Here is a 21,823-nt window from a genome sequence, read left to right as displayed (position 1 = left end):
CTGGGATTTCAAGCACTCCATCGGAAAATTTGATATCTAAGAAACTCCTTGCCTTGCTCAACTTGAATTTAACTCCAGCAAGATGAAGCTTTGTAGCTGACTGGATATGATATCGAACTACAAAATCTTGTCGAGGTTCACCACTGGGAAGCCTCATTTCCTTGGGGATTGTTGGTGACGAAAAATTCCGTAGAGGAGTTTGACTCACCAATGAATGCAGACTGGAGCGGGAGCTGACCGGGAATAATCGAGAGGCTTCCTTCGAGCTTTGACCTAGAGTTTGACCGTCGGCTTAAGAAGAAAGGGGGGTACCTATCCTCCGATGCCTAAGTTAGTATGTTTCTTAGTAGTGGAGTAGAGAGAGTTGGAATTCGATGTATTACCTCGATGTCGAGCCGCCTATGTATAGGTGCATTTCGGCGTGGGTTGCAAGTAAACTTGCACAACAAGTTTGTAGTGACTTAAGCGGCAAGCCTTAAGGCCGTATTCACACATGCAATGACCACCACTTATTGGCAGCCATGATTGCCACACTAAATGTCGCATTAACCGTCGCTTTTATGGCTACATTAACTATCGCACATACTGCTGCCATTACTTTTCTTTAATTGCCTTGATTGCATGGTCAAATTAATTGACCAACCCCACAATGCCCCCAAATTTTCTCCTTGGGAATTCAGAGAAAATTTCCAAAGCTCAAATTTCTCTATGGGCTCCACATCTTTATATTTCTCTTTGGGCACCCCTCTTTGAATTTGATCCAGGCCTTCCTCGTGTTAAAAATGTAGATGCCCATAAAAGAAGATCCTTGCTCCTTGTTTAGAGTGGGCATCTCATCTCGTTGACGACGCAGATGCCGACGTGCCCAAATCAGGACTCAAATCTGCCTTTGTCTTGCAGCCATTCTAGTGTCGGGTCTTCGCTTCGCGGACTCGTCTGCTTGTTGAGTCTCCGGTGCCTCACCCACAGCGCCGAAGCCTAGTTTCTAGTCTCGCCTACGCTCGGTGCCCCCGTTGAGCTTCCTCGTTCCTAAGACGTGCGCCCAGCACAGCTCAAACTAGACTCCGAGCCTAAGGTACCCTGCTGTGAAACTCTTCCTCTTTTCCCTTCTTAGTCACCTAACATTCTGTGACGTTGGCCTCGATGTCATGACGTCTCCTTCACAATGACCACGACGTCGGTGTAGGCGTCGATGATGTCTTCTTTAATGTCTATGGTGTCAACCTCGACGATGGTGACTTTTTCTCATTAACCTCGGCACCAGCCTCGACGTTAGTGACGTCCTTCTCAATAACTACGACGCTAGCCTCAACGTCGATGATGTTGCTCTCAATAACCTCGCTGCTAACCTCCACGTTGGTGTCAACCTTGATGTCGGTGACGTTTTTCTCAATAATCTCGGTGTCAACCTCGACGTCGGCGCCAACCTCGATGTCGATGACTTCTTTTGCAGTAACCTCGGTGCTAACTCGACGTCGGTGTCAACCTCAACATCGGTGACGGCTTTCTCAATAACCTCGGTGTCGAGCTCGACGTCGTGTGACGTCTTTCTCAATAACCTCGACGTCGGCAACGTCTTTCCCAATAACCTCAGTGTCGACCTCGATGTTGGTGTCTTGTCGTCGGCCCTTAGGGTCAATCTCGACGTTGGCGTAGGCGTTTTTCTCAACAATCTCACCTCAGCGCCGATCTCGACCTCGATGTCGGTGTCGACCTCGACGTCGATGACGTCTTTCTCAATGCCTTTAGTGCCAATCTCCATGCCGGTGTTCACTTCGACGAGGGCGTCAACCTCAGATCGGCGTAGGCGTCTATTTTAATGAAGGCAAGGGCGTCTCAACGTCGGCGTAGGTGTCCACTTCGATGAGGGCGCCTCGACGTCGACTTCTCGTCGTCTCTCTCGTCGAGGGTGCCTCTACGTCGGTGTCAATTTCGACAAGGGTACCTCGATGTCGGAGTCCATTTCAACGAGGGCGCCTTGACGTTGGCGTCCATTTTGACTAGGGCGCCTCGACGTCGGCTTCGACAAGGGTGCCTTGACGTCAGTGTCCATTTCGACGAGGGCGCCTCAACTTTTGCTTGGCGTCGGCATCCCTCTCGACGAGGGCGCCTCGACGTCGGCTTGGACAAGGGTGCCTCAACTTCGGTGTCCATTTCGATGAGGGGGCCTAGATGTCAGCTTGGTGTCGGCGTCCCTCTCGACGAGGGCGACTAGACGTCAGAGTCCATTTCGATGAGGGCACCTCTACGTCGGCGTAGGTGTCCACTTCGACAAGGGCGCCTCCACGTCGGCTTCGACAAGAGTGCCTCGACTTCGGTGTCCATTTCGACGAGGGCGCCTCGACGTCAGCTTGGCGTCGGCATCCTTCTCAACGAGGGCGCCTCGACGTCAGCGTCCATTTCGACGAAGGCCACTCGACGTCAGCTTCGACAAGGGTGCCTCGACGTCGGTGTCCTCGTAATCTCCTCAGCATCAATCTTAACGTTAGCCTAGGTGATGACGACGACTGTTATGGCTTGGATACATATTCCATTCTCTTATGTGCCCCTTTGTTTTTATTATCTGTGCCCACAGATGCTCAGAAAGAAAAACAAAACAAAAGCAAAATAGTCGAGGCATGAAGCCGTGCAAAACAATAGAAGAATTGAAACCAAATCGTAATGGAGGGTCTATCCGCCACGCATTGCGTCTGAACAACATCCGGGGATGGGAATACCCCCACTCCCCGTACAGAACCGATTGCATAACCACCATATCCTGCACATTTAAAATTCGTCACGCCATCCCACCCTCGCCTGCAGCGAGCGTGTGGTTCATCATCCCACCCCCGCCCGGGGTGAAGGGTGAGGCATGCCATCCCAGCCCCACCTGCGGCAAGGGTGTGGTCCATCATCCCACCCTTGCCCGCGGTGAAGGATGAGGCACGCTATCCCACCCCCGCCCGCAACGAGGGTGTGGTCCATCATCCCACCCCTGCCTGCAGCGAGGGTGAGGTCCAGAAGGTCGCACAAGTTTAATCAAACAATAGTTCAGTCATTCTCGCCACTTGCTTCCATTGCATTTAAAGATCAATTGTGAACTATAATCATAGGAGTAACTGCTAAATGCTAATCGGTGTTACCTGGGTTGGTGCCTATATGTTACTTTGAATGGAGACTTACTGGCATCCCCTTCAATTTCAGCTGCGAGCACTCGAGGATTGGCTCAGTTATACTCATCGATCACTTTCCTCAGCACATGCTTCCTTAGATCCCTCGAGGATTGGCCTGTACTGGTTCCTCCAGTTGTTCATCCAATCAGTGTGCCGCTTGCCCCCTCGGCATGAGATCTGTTTAAGCCTTTGCTAGTGGCGTAGCTGGCGCCCGCATTTGTCACTCTATTCGTTTAGCAAGCACATCCCTAGCCTCGCCGCTGCCTCAGCCTTTGCATCTCATCATTCAGAGGCAAGTTTAGATCTTACAGTAGGTTTGAGGCAAGTCTGTTTGGGGATTGAATTTTGTCACCGCCAGTCCTCAGTGACAGAAATGCGATGTCAGCTCGAGGAGAAAGGGGGGTACCTGTAGAAAACCCGCCAATGCCTAAGTTAGTACGTTTCTTAGTAGTGGAGTAGAGAGAATTGGAATTCGATGCATTATCTCGATGTCGAGCCACCTATTTATAGGTGCATTTCGGCGTGGGCTACAAGTAAACTTGCTGTGCAAGTTTGTAGTGACTTAAGCGGCAAGCCACCATTAAGGCCGAATTCACACCTGCAATGACCACCACTTATTGGCAGCCATGATTGCCACACTAAATGTCGCATTAACTGTCGCATTTATGGCTACATTAACTGTCGCACTTACTGCTGCCATTACTTTTCTTTAATTGCCTTGATTGCATGGTCAAATTAATTGACCACCCCCACAGTGATGAAATTCAAGCGAAGCAAATCAATTAAATGTCTTCCTTGAGCATCTACATAAAGTATTCATACTGCGTAGCCAAAGATTTTTAAAGCAATTTTGGCAAGTGTTGAGTTACTATCTCCTCTTTAGAGATCTTGATGTATCAAACAATTATTGAAGAACCATGAATGAAATTTGGTTCTCCAATGGTAAAAGATCTGGGATGAGCTCAGTGATGACCCTTGATAAGTTGAAGATGGGGTTATCCTTACTCATCAGTGACAATTCTTCTAATTTGCAGAACATTTCAATAATGAAGAGATCATCCAAAACCATCATCTCAACAAGGTTTTGGCTACTAAACTTGAGTGTCTTTGAATAGCACTCTCTTATAGCTTCTTCCATTGATGTTACCTCCCTTAGGTAGTCATCAAGTCTCAGGCCAGTTGATGGTGTTCAAGTTAGGAGATGGTGAAGAAATCTCTATTTGTGTTGCTCCATCATCTTCAAATGTTTTTCATCATTGTGATATGGACCAATGGAGACTATACGAGGTGCGTAGAAAATCTTATTTGTATCTAGCAAGCGTTGGGGCACTCTAAAGATGCAACAACACTTGCTTCCGGCTGACAGGTCCATCTCGTTTCTACGATTCTTTGCATGTTTGCTCTATTTTTTTACCGACCTTATTAGTATACACAAATGATTGATAATGGGAATGATGATGTATGCATGTGGTTGTTTAATAGAAGTGTTAAAGTGCAGAAGGCGAGTGTGCATTACGATATTATTTTCTTCACATGCACTTAGCAGATTTGTGTAACAAATTGTCTTTTTAAAGAAGTTCCCATAAAGTGTAATTTCACTTTTCCTATTACTAATTTGTGTGAGAGGTCTCATGTAGAACGCAAGTGAAACTTTCACATTCGGTAGTATAAATTGAAAATAAGGTGAAACTAGCATTAGATGAAGTTTGAACTGAAACTTTCCCTCTTATTTGGGGTGAGTTTCTATGAAAGTCGTAGGAACCTATTATTTACCGTCCAAATGACTAGTAAACCGGTAAATTGAGATACGGGACGCAACACCTATAAAAAGCCTGAAGACCGTATTAGGCAAAGGGTAAGATAGGGGGCCTCAGTGAAGCCTAAGATTTGTGGCCTTAATCTTAGATGTCATGTCATGTCACCTATACTACATCGCCTATTTACAAAATCATGTCATGTAATTGTTGAGTAAAAAGACCATCTTATCTTTCTAAAATCTAATAGTTCTAAATTATTTTGGCTTTCTTCTAAAAAAATATTATTTTGGCATTTTTCTTTTTCTTTTTTTCATTATATAGATATAATTGGTCCAAATTATATTTTATATATATATATATATATATATATATATATATATATATATATAGGAAGAGGCTCTAATGAGGACTACTTGAGGAATTTTTTATTAATAGTTGTGAGACCAATTTTTTGATTGCATTTTGGCAAATCTGCCGTTAGATGTTTAGATATTCATGAGCAAATCAGTTCTACAAATTTTCAACCAGATTGGAAATCGTTCATGTATCGAACTAAAACAAATAAATGAATGAACCAAATCTGTCAAATTTGAACTGTTCATGTTCATATATAAACAATAAATCACTATTATAAATGCCTTAACGATTTCCAAAAAATCACAAAAAAATCATTAATTAGTCCTCATTATAGTGGTTCTCACTAGAGCCTCTCCATATATATACAATTCATCCAAAAAAATTTATATTGATGGAGAATTAATATGGTATACGTATATATATATATATATTAATATCGTAGTTCTAACCCATGAATCTGGTAAATTGAAGTAGATTGCCAGAGAATGGTTTAGAAAACTCCAATGTGCATTACTATTTTAACAAAAACAGATAAGAAAGACCAACGAGAACCAAAATACTTGAACTTGAACTCCGCCCATTGCACGTTCCAAATATTTTTTTGGTTTCCCTCTACATCTTTGAACAGGTCCAGTAGACCAGTAACACTACTCAAAATTAATAGCGACATATTTGCCAATGTTTGTAATAGTATTTCCAATCCCTTTATAGGATGAATAGTTCTTAATAACACTATTATTGTAGAGAAGCTCTACGTCCTTAGGCGTACAGACTAGGCAACTGATGAATGCAGCATATGTTGTTATGTGTCTTGAGGAATGATAGGAGCATTGTTCAAGTACAATGAATTTCAGCCATAGCTCGATAGAAAGATCGTCTAATTTTAGCTCTAGGATTTCAAGCACTCCATCGAAAATTTTGATATCTAAGAAGTTCCTTGCTAAACTTGAATTTACTCTAGCAAGATGAAGGTTTGTAGCTGACTAGATCCGATATTGAACTTCAAAATTTTGTCGAGCTTCACCGCTGGGAAGCCTCATTTCTACAATTATGAAATTCAAGCGAAGCAAATCCATTAAATGTCTTCCTTGTGCAACTCCTTAAGGTATTCGTATTACTAGCCAAAGATTTTCAGAGCAATTTTGGCTTGTGTTGAGTTACTATCTCCTCTTGGAGATCTTGATGTATCAAACAATTATTGAAGAACCATGAATAAAATTTGGTTCTGCAACGGTAAAAGATATGGGATGAGCTCAGTGATGGCCCATGAAAAGTTGAAGATGAGGTCATCCTTACTTATTGGTGATAATTCTTATAATTTGTAGAAAAGTTCAATAATGAAGAGACCATCCAACACCATCATCTCAACATGCAAGCTCTTGGCCACTAAACTTAAGTGTCTCTGAATAACACTCTTCTATTGATGTTACCTAAGATAAAGATTGATCAAAGTACAAATGAGTTCATCTATTAACTGATATATAGCTTAAGTTTCTTAGGACCAAGCTAGGTAGTCATCAAGTCTCCAGCTGGTTGATGGTGCTCGAGTGAAGAGATCGTGAAGAAATCTCCATTTGTGCTGCTCCATCATCTTCAAATGTTTTTCACCATTGTGATATGGACCATTAATGGAGACTATACGAGGCGCGTTGAACATCTTGCTTGTATCCAGTAGGCGTTGGGATACTCTGAAGATGCAACAACACTCGCTTTCGAGTGACAGGCGCAATAGCCATCTCGTTTCCCTGATTCTTTGTTGAGTTTGCTCCATTTTGTTACCGGCCCTATTAGTATACACAATCAATTAATAATGAGAATGATGTGGTTGTTTAATAAAAGTGTAGAAGGTGAGTGCGCGTTACGATATTAATTTTTTTCACATGCACTTAGAAGATTTATGTAACAAATTGTCTTTTGAAAGAAGTTCCCCAAAAGTGTAATTTCACTTTGCCTATTATTAATTTGTGTGAGAGACATCATGTAAAACGCAAGTGAAACCTTCACGTTCAATAGTATAAATTGATAAAATAAGGTGAAAGTAGCATAGGATGAAGTTTGAATTGAAACTTTCCCTCTTATTTGGGGTGAGTTTATGTGAAAGTCATAGGGCCTATAAAAAGCTTGAAGACCATATGAGGCAAAGGGCAATGATAAGGGGCCTCAATGAGGCCAGACCATCTTATCATTCTAAAATATAATTATTCTAAATTATTTTTGGCTAAAATATTTTTTTTTTATATAATTTGTCCAAAAAAAATTTATATATATATGAAGAGGCTATAATGAGGACTACTTGAGAAATTTTTGATTAATGGTTGTGAGACCAATGTTTTGATTACATTTCGGCAAATCATCCGTTATATGTTTAGATATTCATGAGCAGATCAGTTCTACAATTTTTTTTAATTTTTTTAAAAAGTGGATCAAAGGATTTCACTCCTACCCCATGGTGACTCAAACCCATGACCTGGATCTTAAGTAGTGGATGCTCTAACCACTGAGCAGGTTAGTTCTACAAATTTTCAACCAAATTGAAAATTGGTGAAGTATCAAACTAGATCAAATAAATAGACAAATCAAATCTTTCAAATTTAAACAGTTCATGTTCATAAACAATAAATCACTATTATAAATGCCTTAACGATTTCTAATTTAGTTAAAAATTTGTAACAATGATCTGCTCATGAATATCTAAACATGTAACAGTTGATTTGTGGAAATGTAATTGAACAGTAGGTCTCACAAAAAAATCATCAATTAGTTCTCGTTATAGTGGTCCTCATTAGAGTATCTCCCTATTTATAGCAGTACTATTATTTGCCCAAAATAATCTCAATATGGAAAGACATATAATGCAAATTAGACGGGAGTAATCTTAGATAGATTTGGGCATTTCATATTTGTTGGAGGTAATTTAGTTATTTTTTTTTTTTTGAATAATGGAATTCCATTGATAATAATGTCGCATGCCAAGAAGGCCATTACATACCCACCTGCTGACACATAACAGTGGTCGGAACAAGGATTCGTGGAGGAGCCACAATGGTACATAAAATAGACCAACTATATCTGAACTTATCACTCGCATAACAGCGAGCCTATAAGCTATGGAAAAAACATAGCAAATAGACAAGCCTAAACAAAATACTCGTTAGGTTCCTAGTACAAGAGAACTTATTGTAATTAGACAAAAAGCTAAAAACATGGGTTTGGGCCAAGAGCCTAAACCCTAGCCCAAAATAGCACTGGACTAGGGAAAAACCCCAACCCAAACAGTTTCGGCCCAATAGGGGAGTCCACCAAGGATTGCATCAGGCCTATCATTGGTTCGGGCCAGTCCACCTTGTCCCTTCCACCACACCGTCGTGCAGCACCAGACCCACGTCGCCACGCTCCTCTTTGCCTCACCCATTCGTCCTGGCGATCCAAAGCCGTGCTGAGCCAACGCCTCTGCAACTTGCATCATCACAGAAGACCCATCCTAGTCCAGGCCCTGCAACCGCCCATGCCATTGATCGAGATCCATGGCCGCCAAACCATCTAAGAACCCAGCAGCATGAGCCGACGACCAGACCGGTGAAGCACGATCGCCCTTTGCACCATCCCAGCCGAACTTTCTGACGAAACCAGAGCAAAATACCGCCGACAATCCCAAGGGCGGTAGATCTCCCGTCTAGTAGTAAACCCATGACGGCAGTGTGGCAGGAAGCTTGCCCCAATGTCCCGACGCCGCCGGACGAGAACGAAATTGCAACCGGAGTTCTTAGGGTTTCCTGAGGGAAAGTTGGGGGTTTTTTTAGGTAATTTAGTTACTTGGCAAAGTAATAGCAAGATCAAATACAGAAGCAGAATATAGTGAAATGACACATGGACGATGTGATATAAGCATAATATAGTGTATCGAAAATTTCAAAGATAGCTAATAGACCACATTGACGACATCTCAACTGCATGAGAGAATTATGCAATAATTTACCACTAGACGTCTAGACCAAATAGTTTATAGTAAAATTAGGTTAAAAAATTAGTGAGTTTAGTCTCACCAATCATGATCCCCTGGTCAGCTACTGACAAGGGGAACGAGACTTGTAGTCTCACAAAGTTGTGTCCAGATGTGGTCAATGTTTATCTTCTTTTCTTTATGGTGTACAACTTGAGCGTTATTTGAGGGTGGTGGATTTATAGAAGAGAGTTTCTATTGGGACCTCCAAATCTGCTTACTTGACCTCACTCTATTATGAATTATTAAATGACATATATAACCTACTATAAAATGACTATTAGGGACAATAATTATACCAAAAATGGTTATATTTATTTTCTCTAGACTTTCCAATTCAATAATATTAAATTGTATTTTTTATTATTTTCCCTATCTATTTTCATTTTCCAATTTCACTACATACTCATTAAAGCATTCATATATATATATATATATATATATATATTTATTAAGAAATAAAACTATGATTAACATAAAAATGTATGATATGCATATTGAACACATATTGGTCAGGGAGAACAAAATAAATTGTATTATGCCCTAAATGTAAATCTATCCATTATATTTGTAAAAAGAAGAAGAAAAAAAAAAAGAGCTAGCAAATAAAAATAAATAAAAAATATTTAAATAATTAATCATGAGGTACAAAAATAGAAAAACATTAAGAAAAATGATTAATCTTTTTTTTTTTTTTGCACAGCTAAAAAAGAAAAAGTAAATAAAAAAAAGTCACATAATAGTTCATGTTATTTTATTTTTATTAATTTTTAAAATTCAATACCTTGTGTTTGATTTTTTTTTTATTGGATAAGAGATTTATGTTGTCTGATTAAGGAATGGAGATGTAATTAAGATTTATAACTCTATAAATTATTGAAATGACTAAGTTTTTTATTATACAGATCTTTGTTTGTTTGTAAATTAATTATATGAGCGAGGTTATTTGAGGAACTTTAGTGAGGTTTAATGAGTAAATTTAATATTTGAAAATTTGATAGGAGGTATAAAAAAACATAGAGGTTAAGTGAGTAAATTTGGAGGTTTCAATAGAAAAACTCTTTACAGAGAAATTCTGTCCTTGATATTCAAAAATAAAAATTCAATTTAGAAAAAAAAATAAAAATAAATAAAGGGTATTTATGGCATGTCGATCAGCAACATCCAGAAGTACAGATAAGCATATCCTTCACTCTCACTTCTCTCAAATCGCCACAAAATCGGAGAGTCGGCAATGTATATATAAAAATAGAAAGCATGCATAGTATAACTATAATTAATACAACCTCCCAAAAATGGGTGATCCTTGTGTCTGCCTCCTCCTCAAAACTCGCTGCTTCACCTTCTCTTCCTCCTTCCTTCCCTCCAGACCTTTTCTGCACAACAAGCTCAGAACTCGGACTCCGCTTGGATTTCCAAAGCCAAGGCCAACGACGACGACGCTTCCGCATTCATCATCGTCATCGTCATCGTCATCATCACAATTCGTTCTCATTTCGACTACCGGTGAGTATAATTTTCTCGGGAAACAAATGGATTATGAATTCAGAGGTAGAGATTTATGTTCGTTTTGATTTGCGCTGTGACAGAGTGCTCGGACGGTAGCGTCGTCTTCCGATTTGGCGACGAGAGCGAGAAGGCTGCTTTTGATGAGATTAATAGTCGTCTGGATGCGGAGTTGAGTGACGGATTGGTTGGCGAAAGCAATGCGGAAGAATCGGAGATTGATGCTTCTCCGGCGAGTTCACCTGAGGAGACTGCCTTCCTTGATTTGACCTCAGCAGATGAAGTCAAAAGCTCAGCAGTGGTTAGTGTTGACTCTTTTCACTCATCATCTTTACTAATGTTAGGAAATTTTGGATTCAACACTCGGCTATTTCGCAATTGGTTACTTTCGAGCTGTTTAATCAGTGTTTGGTACTTGGACTGCTTTTAATTTGTCAGCTTGGTACATTAGGAGTTCAAAAAGAAGCTTGATAAATGTCTAATTAGCAGAGATGGTGGAATAGGTAATAGATGTAATCGGAGTATAAATTTCAGAACTGGTACATGATCTTTCTAATAGATGGATTAATTGGTTAGGAGATGCCATATCGTCAGGTGCTCTGCTAAAATTATCAACACATTTGCTCTGGCAGTGCTCTGTTTTGGGTGTCCTTGATCGCGTAGTGTGTTAAGAGACTTGAGGCCTGTAAAAATGGGCTTTTGTAGAGAAATGTGTGTTAAATAGTAAGGTTCCATTATTCCTGTGTTGGCATTTGAGGCTAGAGGAACGATAGTGTTTTTGAAGGAGTTGAGCAATCTTTTAGGGAGATCAATGTCAACCCATTCAGATGGTTATTTGAGTAACTGCTTCTATGTTCTTCCTTTCTATTTTGTATTTTGTTTCTTTCAACCATTCTGATATTTTCTGTCTACATGTATGAGTTGTGTCTGCTCATGCCTTCAAAGGAATGCTATAACTTATCATTAAAATCACTTTTTACAGTCTGCTCTGTTATCATTTTGATTTATTTCCCTTTTTGTATTATCTAATGGTCATATGGGAAGGCACATTCACATCCTAAACTTCTTATAGTGTCATTGAGTTTTAAATTTGATTTCTTGCCATTTTTGCGTCAACTGTTCTCTCTGTTATACTTTTTCTTCATTTGGATGGAACCCCGAAGGAGTGCTTGTTAAATAACCAAAGCCTATTAGTTTATGAAAGCATGCTCACATGCTTCACAGATATGCTTAATTTAACGCTAACCTTTTTTCAAGTCAGCATATGGTTAGGTATATAGTTGGGGTTTTCAGTTTGACATGAAGAATTAGGTGACAAGCCTAGTGGTTGTTATATATATACTTCACGTTTTTTTTTTTTTTTTTCATATTAAGGAACTCAAACGCCCTTGTTTTATGTTGTGCATAGTTAGGTGACAGCTCCCCTTCCACCAATTCACAAGATGTATTCACAGAGGCTGAATCACATAGCAGGGATATTTCAGGAGCATCAGCTCCTAGGAAATTGGAATTCCATACACTTGAAGGCTCAGAGGGGTATCCACCCACTATTTCAGAAGATGAATTCATAGAGCAAGCACATAGAAGAGATGTCACAGGAGCATCAACTCCTATGCCAGTGGAATTGCATACATCTGAAGGCTCTGAGGGGTATCCTTCTGCAAAGTCAGAAGATGAATTAACAGAGGGTAAAGAAGATACAACATATGTCATAGGAGCATCAACTCCTACGCCAGTGGAATTGCATACATCTGAAGGCTCTGAGGGTTATCCTTCTACAAAGTCAGAAGATGAATTAACAGAGGCTAAAGAAGATAGAAGAGATGTCACAGGAGCATCAACTCATACGACAGTGGAATTGCATACATCTGAAGGCTCTGAGGGGTATCCATCTACAGAATCAGAAGATGAAGTAACAGAGGGCAAAGAACATAGAAGAGATGTCACAGGAGCATCAACTCCTATGCCAGTGGAATTGCATACATTTGAAGGCTCTGAGGGGTATCATTCTACAAAGTCAGAAGAGGAATCAACAGAGGGTAAAGAAGATAGAACACCAACTCCTAGGATGGTTAAATTGCATACTGTTGAAGGCTCTGCGGGATATCCCTCCACAAAGTCAGAAGATGAATTGACAGAGGGGAAAGCCCATCAAAGAGATGTCTCAGGAGCATCAACTAATAGGACAGAGGATATGCATACTGTTGAAGGTGCTGAGGAGAATGCTTCCATAAATTCAGAGGATGAATTTGCAGATGATAAAACACATAGAAGAGATGCTTCAGGAGAATTAATGCCAAGGATATTGGAATTTCATTCAGTTGAAGGCGCTTTGGGGTATCCTTTAACAAAATCAGAAGATGAATCAACAGGGGGTAAAGGACAAAGAGATGTTTCAGGAGCATCAACTACTAGAACAGTGGAATTGCATACAGTTGAAGGTGCTAAGGGGCATGCTTCCACAAAGTTAGAAGATAAATTCGCAGAGGGTAAACTAGATAGAACAGATGTTTTAGAAGCAGCAACTCCCAGGACAGTGGAATTGCAAACAGTTGAACGTGCTAAGGATACCCCTTCAAAAAAGTCAGAAGATGAATTCACAGAGGGTAAAGCACATATAAGAAATGTTTCGGGAGCATCAACTCCTAGGATAGTGGAATTGCATACAGTTGAAGGCGCTGAAGGGTATGCTAGTTTTTCTCTTGATTCTTTCCTATATATAATTGCAATATAGTTATTCTGCTTTACTCTATGTTTCTTATAAGAATATTATTTTGTTTCGTTGGCAAATGAAAGGCTGATAGAAATCACTTGAGGAGTTAAAACAGTGTAGGAACATCCCACGCACCTTATTTGTCTTTTAGCTTAAAATTTGTACAGCAATAATTTGCTTCAAAGAAGGTCACCAAACCTTCCTCTATCCTCCTCCAATTAAGGGGAATCAACGGATCTATTGCTTTTGGTATTTGATTGACTTGGGGATTATAGAATAGCTTGCTAGGTGGAGGTAGTTTGGGTTTTAGGTAATCCACTTCTGACAGTTCAGAGTTTGAACATAGATTTGGGAGGATCAGGAAGCTGAAGAGGGGTAAAAATTTATGGAGTATGAGAGCATTATTATGAGTCATTTTTAGGGAAGGAAATAGTCTTAGTTTAAGGAAAAGAAGAAGTAATCAAGTACTCTCCTTACTTGTCCTCATTTTTTTTTTTTTGGTCAAAGAATTACTTGTCCCCATTATTCCTCTATATCTCTAAAAGTGCTACCCTTTAAAAGCATCGTATGATCTTTGAGCCGGTCTTGTTATTTAGTAAGAAGGTGCAACTTTGGTGATCATAACAATACATATTCTTTTATGGAGGGAAGCTTTGAGCCGGTCTTGTTATTTAGTAAGAAGGTGCAACTTTGGTGATCATAACAATACATATTCTTTTATGGAGGGAAGCTATTAGTTTATACCTTTGGCTGCAAAGGTTTCTCTGCCCAGTAAGGTCAAGAGGACAACTGACAGTTTCCTTGTTCAACACATTGAAGGTGATGATTTTATAATGGGTTCAGTTTCAAACTGACCAGATCAAGTTCCCTCCAGGGGAGGAGAAATGGTCTTATAGCTATTGCTTGGTTAGGAAAATAATATCTGCATTGGTTGGAATCCCCTTGTTGAAATCTGACTACTCCTTTAGACCTTTACCCTAAATTTTTTCTAGTTACAAAAATTTCTACCATCTATAACCAATCAATAGCATAAGGATCACTCACTTTCATTGTTCTACATATATGAGTCTGCACCTCTCTCTCTCTCTCTATATATATATATACGGTCCGGCTAAAGGTGCGGACGGTACGGATTTCCCGTTTTCACCCACTTTCCGATCACATATTTTGATCATAACCGTTCAGTTTTTAGGTCCTAATGTATAGATCACCTCTGCAAAATTTCATCCAATTTGGTGATCGTTAAGGCATCCAAAACTGCAAATTACAACAATGTACACGAACGGTTCCGGTTCGACAGATTTGGTTCGTTCGTGTAAATTGCAGTTTTGGATGCCTTAACGATCACCAAATTGGCTGAAATTTTGCAGAGATGATCTATACATTAGGACCTAAAAACTGAACGGTTAAGATCAAACTATGTGATCGGAAAGTGGGTGAAAACCGGAAATCCGTACTGAAATTTCGGTACGGACGTCCGCACCTGAGAAAAATCCTATATATATATATATATATGAACCATTACCAATTAAATTCTAAGAAGTAAAACCTTTTGATACAATACAGTCGTTATTTTTTATTTTTTGTTATTATTATTTTTTTTAGAAGAAAATTAATACGGTACGGTTAATCTAGCCATTCATTCCTTATGTTAGTTCATAATATGTACACAGGGAGGACATTGCTGCACCATTACTTCTACTATCGACTGGTGCTGCATTATTACCGCATCCCTCAAAGGTACTTCTGAATTGCAAGCTTTAACGTCTTTATTTATTGTTGCACATACATTTTACGGTTTTGGGCAATAAGAATGGTACACAATGTTGACTACATTGGTGGACATACTTTTTTGTGTAGGATCTATGTTTTTGATTTGTTAATGCTCAAAGTTTGGGATTTGGCTCAACTTTGCTTTATGAATTATTAATGTAATGACTTTGGTGCCGGGTCCTATTAAATTTTATGTATGGCAGCCTGGCATGCATGTAAGATCTGCTTTTATATGTGAAACTTGGACAGTATATGGAAGGGTTACTTCTGAAATTTGGACTGGACATTATAATTGATCTTTGTTAATACAGCATCCATAAAGGAATTTAATATTACAATTTTGGGAAGCAATGTTCTTGAATTCAGTTCCATTTTACACTCATTTAAACACAGGTCCACAGACACATTTAATCCTGATATATGGTTTTCCTTTAATGAGCTTTGTCCCTACAGGTGACCTTTTCTTGATTTAGTAACAGTAAGTAATTCAATAATTAATAATGCCAGGCATTGACAGGTGGGGAGGATGCTTGCTTTGTTGCTTCCGGAAACTGGCTAGGTGTGGCTGATGGAGTTAGTCAATGGTCACTGGAAGGTATCTCTTTCATGATTTTTAATTTCTGCATAATGAACCAAAGTCTATTTCTTTCTTTTAATCTCCTCGTATTTACCAGTTAAGAAAGAGACTATTTCTCAAACTCTATTGGAAAATTTTAATGCATTAATTTATCTTAGATACTCTTCCAGATGATGATTTTTCAGATTTTAGATCATATATGTTGGTTTTCTTTCCCCAATATATGGTCCTCAATAGTTAGCTATAGCATTCGTGATATCTCTTATATGTTTCATAGACTTCAGCCTCAACATAGGTTCACATGTTTTCACTTTCACTTTAATGCCTATATTTTAACTATCAGATTAGATGCTTAAGCAAAAATTGTGTATTGATCTCGGTTCACCATTGTGCTCTAATGAAAATATAGTAAATGCCGGTAGTCTCTCTCTCTGTGTTCTTTTTTTTTTTTTTTTAATAAAAAAATGTAATTAGTCTCTAATATTGTATCCATATTTGATATTTGGTCATAGCTTCACAACATATCAAATTATAATCCTTAGTAATTGGGGAAAATAGTTTAATTTAATCAATCACTCAACAAGAATGGCCTTTAATTATTTATATCTATACATACTAATGGAATAAATTATTGTTTTTATCTAACCAATGAACATTCATCTCAATTACCATTGACCATGACTTGTAAACTCTTTTAGTATTGCCTTACCACCATAACTATGCTAGAATTAATAAGTCCCATATTTGTTCCACCAAAAATTAAATGTTTTTCAAACCAAAATTAACACTTTGTTCTAGCAATAGAGGATGAACTTGATATTGAGAATATATATTATACAATATATGTAATACTTATTTGCAGGTGGGTCCACAACAAAGATACCTAAATCTCTGTACTGTTTTGTAGTAGTTCTTCTTTTTCCTTGGTTATATTAGCACATTCTTTTCTAAAAGCTACCATTAGTTGTGGACTTCTAGTTGACCAAATTTCTTCACCACTTGACCAAGGCAAGAATGCAATGTTTCCCTTATAAATGCAATACTTACAATAAATTATATTGAGCTGCTACCTAGTATGTTGGTTAACAATTTTATGTTCTTCTGCAATCTTCAGGGATTAATCCTGGGCTATATGCTCATGAACTCATGAAGAACTGTGAAAGGTTTGTATCCGATAGCAAAGGTATACCATTGACTAAACCAGAAGACGTCCTTGTTAGCGGTGCTACACAAACAAAATCTCCTGGCTCATCTACAGTTTTAGTCGCTTACTTTGATGGTCAGGTATGAACTTTCCCTTAATTGTTTCCGGGTCTCTTATAAACAGAGTATGAGGGAAATACCAATGGTAAAGGGACTAGAGGGGTTAATAAGGAAAACCCCAAAATGGAAGCCACATTAGTCGAGACAGGCAGGGAATTGTAGAATCTTGGATAGTATAGTAAATAATATGCGATTAATAGAGTAAATGGTTTTTATCCTGGTTGGTGTAAGAGGTGCTTCAAAGCACATCTACCAGGCCTAAGAAGGTTTGACTATGAAAATCAGGAGGCAAAACCTTAAGCAAAAAGAGATACCCAAATAGGTGTGTTCAAGAGTTTCTCAAAAGGCCCTAGGCATATCATAATGAGGGATATTTATAGTGAATTGCTATGGAGGCTAAGATATATACAGCAACCCTAAACTGTATTGCTTCAATGAATTTGATTTTCAAGGCTGTATGTTGTACTTATTGAAAATTTGATTTTGTAGGCCCTCCATGTGGCAAACATTGGTAACTCAGGATTTATCATAATCAGAAATGGTGCTGTTTTTAAGAGATCATCTCCAATGATTCATGGCTTCAATTTTCCATTACAAACTGTCAGAGGCGTTGACCCCTCGGAACTAATAGAGGTATGTTACAGTATTACATTCCCAAATAAGTTCTAGCATGTTAGCCGATTATAATTGTACTACTCACAAGAGATTATAAAAATTTTACTGCCCTGGATCCCTAGAAATGCAGTGAGAGAAGCAGTACATATTTATTGGCTGTCTTAGTCTTACATTGTAAGCACTAGGTGAAGGTTGAGAGAGATCATTCTAACAAATTTCCTTGTTCTCAGAGATACAGTATAGATTTGGATGAGGGAGATGTCATTGTCACTGCAACGGATGGCCTTTTTGACAACTTGTATGAGCAAGAAATCACTTCAATTGTAACTAAGTCATTCCAAAGGAGAATGAGACTTCAGGTGAATAGTCTCAACAGTTGCCTATATATATATCTATATATTGTCTTTTTTTTCCTTACCTTCTTTGAAAAAGTAAATGAAGAGAGAAAAGTTTGTTGTGCATTTGTTTAGAGGAACTGTAGACAATAAAAAAAGGATATGGAGTGATGGTGGTCATTGTGCCATTTCTATTCTCAATGGTTCTGGTACTGTAGTACCAAATATTGTGATTTCATCAGAAAAATACTATTGCGGTACTCCTTGATAATTTTCCACCAAATAATGTTGTCAATATAATTATTTTTGGGAGAGAAAACTTATAACTCCAACTTGAAGCTAGAAAGACTATACTTGCTAGGGAAACATATAGCTGTATATTACAGTAACTTGTTATGTTGTCTGATATGCATGTTGGGTTCTTTTGTTTTTCTGTGTGTGCATCCCTTTCAGGATATAGCAGAGTTCTTGGCCGCTAGCGCACAGGAGGTTGGGCAATCTACTTCTAGAAGAAGCCCATTTGCAGATGCAGTTGAGGCATCTGGGTATGTGGGATATACTGGTGGCAAGCTCGATGATGTGACTGTTATTGTGTCGCTTGTACAGAAGAAAAGCAGCTGTTAGGTATAATCTCTTTCTTTGTTTCATTCTTTTCAATTCGGGAGTACGAATTGAGGAAGGAAATTTCAATATGTATATTTAAAAGAGTAAACAAAATCCTGGTTTTAGTGTTAATATATGCTCAATCCAAGTATCTTTAGGAATGTTAGAAAAACCTTCCACTTGTGGGTTTTCTTCTATATACCTGTTTAGAAATTTATTTGGCAGTTGCATTTTGTTCAAGGATCCAAGGATCCTACTAACTAGCCAGAAATGGTGTTTAAATAACTGAAAAGCTAATATATCACGTGTTTCTCCTCTTTATGAATGTTTTGTGGCTTTGTGAGATCAAAATTCTGGGGTTACATTTGGTCAGTCAGAACCTTTGAGTTTTTATTTAAACAAAAATCTTGTGCAGTATCCCATCATCCCATGACAACAAAGTAAAGCAGCATATGTTGTAGCTAAGCTTGCATATAAAATGGGTTGGAAGGAAATCCTAAAGGCTAACGACACTTTACTATAGTCCCAAGGCGAAGGAGTATTTGTTGAGAATATACATATTCTACATGGGAAAAATGGGACCTTGCCTATGAGTTTATAAGGGTTTGGGCCACTCCATCTATTGCCAATTGGTTTTGGTTGTGAACCTCAGATTACTTTATTAGTATTCGCAAAGCAAAGAATCTACAATTCAAGTTATTCACTATTACTACACAGTTTCATGTTATTCACTATTTTGTAACTAGTTTTGTTTACAATATACATATAAAAATGTATTACTTTATCAGTACAAAGCAAAGCATCTACAATTCAAGTTATTCACTATTACTACACAGTTTCAAGTTATTCACTATTTTGTAACTAATTTTGTTTACAATATACATATATAAATGTATCAATTCATCAAGTAAACCAGCTTGACATGAGTCGTAGAATAGTTCGGCATTGGTTTAGAACTCAAGTTAGTCTAGAACTGTATGAAGCTTGTCTATAAAGAGATGGTTAATGGATTGATATTATAATGTATCAAAGAGTTTTTCATCATATTTTATTTACAATTTTAACATTTGACCTCGTTGATATCTTGAATTTTTTGATCGAATGAGAAATTTCATTAAAGCCCAGGGGTAAGACAAAGTACAAACAGGAAAGGAGATAAACTGGAAGAACAAATGAAAAAGGGAAACTAGTAAACTAAAAGGTAAACGCCTGGTAAAAACCTAAGAATTAAAGGGCGATGGTGATCCAGGGAGGCCATCACTTCTTAGAACAGAGAAAATGGAGGTTGGGGGCCTATCAGCCCAATCCACGGAGCACAACCTTGATTTGGCTAGCTTAGCGCGGCATCTGTTACACCGTTAGCTTTTTCTGGGATCCACTTTCAAGTAATATTTTCAAAAGGTGTCTTGATTTGTCGCCACTCAGCTAAGAAGGGTTGAGGTCAGCTTCAATGGCAAAGTTGTGGATGCCATATCTACAAAGGCCTGCAATTGAATTGCCACTGATATCTTTGGATCGATACTCGAAATCAGAATTTCCAGCCTCGTTAATAATAACGTTTGAAGATGCATGATGTGATTCCTCCTAGTCCTACTGTCCTTGTTGAGACTCGCACACAAGCAAGGCTTGGCAGTTTTATTTGAAAGTTTGACTGAATCATCGATAACACAAAAGCAAAGGGAGATGCCCCATAATCATGAAGTTGGGTCCACTCACGAGCTCAATAACTCCCAATTATAACTCTCAACACCATGCCAGGCAAACTCGGAACATCCGAAAAAAGGCAAAGTGAAAAGGAAACAATGCAACTGCCACTTTTACATTATTCAAATTCCAGATTTAATGCTGATTTTCATAATTACACTACATTTCCGGCGGGTGTTACATCAAGTTAGCATAATAATCATTCACTAGAGCCCTGTGTTGCAAGTATGGATGCTAGCTGGGGTTGTATGATTCAATGCAACTGATTAAGAGCTTTTCAAACTCGATAGTCCCCACCTCCACATGCGAATCTCGATTGATGATGATGATCATCATCATCTCCTTTGCGATTCAAAGTCAAATGTTTTGTAAAGTTCAAGTTTGAGTAATTGAGTGTTCACTCCTCACCCCTAAGATATCGGGGTCATGAGGAAAGATTAGAACAAAAAGATTTTTTTTTTTAATTATTTTTTGTTTTGTGCAGACGGGTGATAAGTATGGTTTTTTGAAATCTCGAACAAAACTCTAAAGATTGGAGAACATTTGTATGTGGATGTGAAAATGTTTCGCCTGTGATGTCATAATTACACACGTCTAGGAAATTTTAGCAAGACTTCAGAATCCAAAACCTTTCGTGAAGCATTGTTATAGAATTCTCGAATCATTTTACATGTACCAGCACAAGATATGGACGATTCATTGGGAAAAATATTTTTCTATTGTAGAATTATAAGATTGTGGCAGCCAAATATTATGTCCCAATTATAGTAATCTTGGTGCTCCAAAATCATTTTGAGATAATCAGAGTATTATATACAATTGACGCTAGTCACTTATATATGTTAGGGACAAAATTCACAACAAGTACTCAACACGCTGACACCTTAACTTTAGACTTCGGTTATAATTTCTAAATTTTAAAATACCAAAATCTAGTTCCGTACTTGAACTACCGAAATATTTATAATTAGATGTGATCCTATGTATTAAGTCCGTCTACCAAAACATAAAGCAAATTTACTACTATTTCAATAAATGGAACCGGACATGGGACTGAGCCTCCCAGCTAGGCTGGGTTCCAACCCCCTTTCAAAAAAAACACCAGAAGAATACAAAATATACCTAAAATCATGCCTCAACCGAAATCAAGTCATTTTCCTTTACTAAACTCCCCATTTCGTATTTTAGTTGAGACTATCATTATAGCTCACTAGCTCGTGCCTATTTGGTTTAGAAAAGGCATTGCAAATGTGCTTGAAGGTTTCTCTGGAAAAAATGAGGAGATGAAATGATTTCACCAACCTCGAGCTGAGACAATCAATCAATATCAATATTGGTGGTCCTCTTGCGTGGTTGGCTTTGGTTTGAGCTATATGCCACTTCTCAGTTCACATTTATTAGAACGTGGAATGCCAAAGTAGGCGCCATATATCCTCCTGCGTTTGTCTATTCCAAACGTAACAACAAT

General features: G+C 38.5%; 1 protein-coding gene across 2 annotated transcripts; it reads left to right on the top strand.

The window, feature by feature from the left end:
• The first annotated feature begins 10,490 nt into the window (after window positions 1-10,490).
• On the top strand, window positions 10,491-19,489 carry LOC112179649 (probable protein phosphatase 2C 62). 2 transcript variants are annotated; one of them, XM_024318101.2, is made up of 10 exons: window positions 10,491-10,772; window positions 10,856-11,073; window positions 12,181-13,457; window positions 15,159-15,225; window positions 15,766-15,853; window positions 16,950-17,119; window positions 17,588-17,731; window positions 17,944-18,072; window positions 18,502-18,672; window positions 19,067-19,489. In XM_024318101.2, the coding sequence occupies exons 1-9, from the start codon at window positions 10,562-10,564 to the stop codon at window positions 18,670-18,672; spliced, it is 2,475 nt and encodes an 824-aa protein (XP_024173869.1). In that variant the 5' UTR covers window positions 10,491-10,561; the 3' UTR covers window positions 19,067-19,489. The 2 variants fall into 2 exon arrangements, with proteins under 2 accessions (XP_024173869.1, XP_040367075.1); XM_040511141.1 differs by lacking the exon at window positions 19,067-19,489 and having other exon boundaries at window positions 10,492-10,772; window positions 18,502-18,970.
• The last annotated feature ends 2,334 nt before the right edge of the window (window positions 19,490-21,823 follow it).

The sequence above is a fragment of the Rosa chinensis genome, chromosome 7 (genome assembly GCF_002994745.2).
Source record: "Rosa chinensis cultivar Old Blush chromosome 7, RchiOBHm-V2, whole genome shotgun sequence".
Lineage (NCBI taxonomy): Eukaryota > Viridiplantae > Streptophyta > Magnoliopsida > Rosales > Rosaceae > Rosa > Rosa chinensis.
Note: the sequence above shows the minus strand (reverse complement) of the source record. Positions and strands in the feature narration are given on the sequence as shown.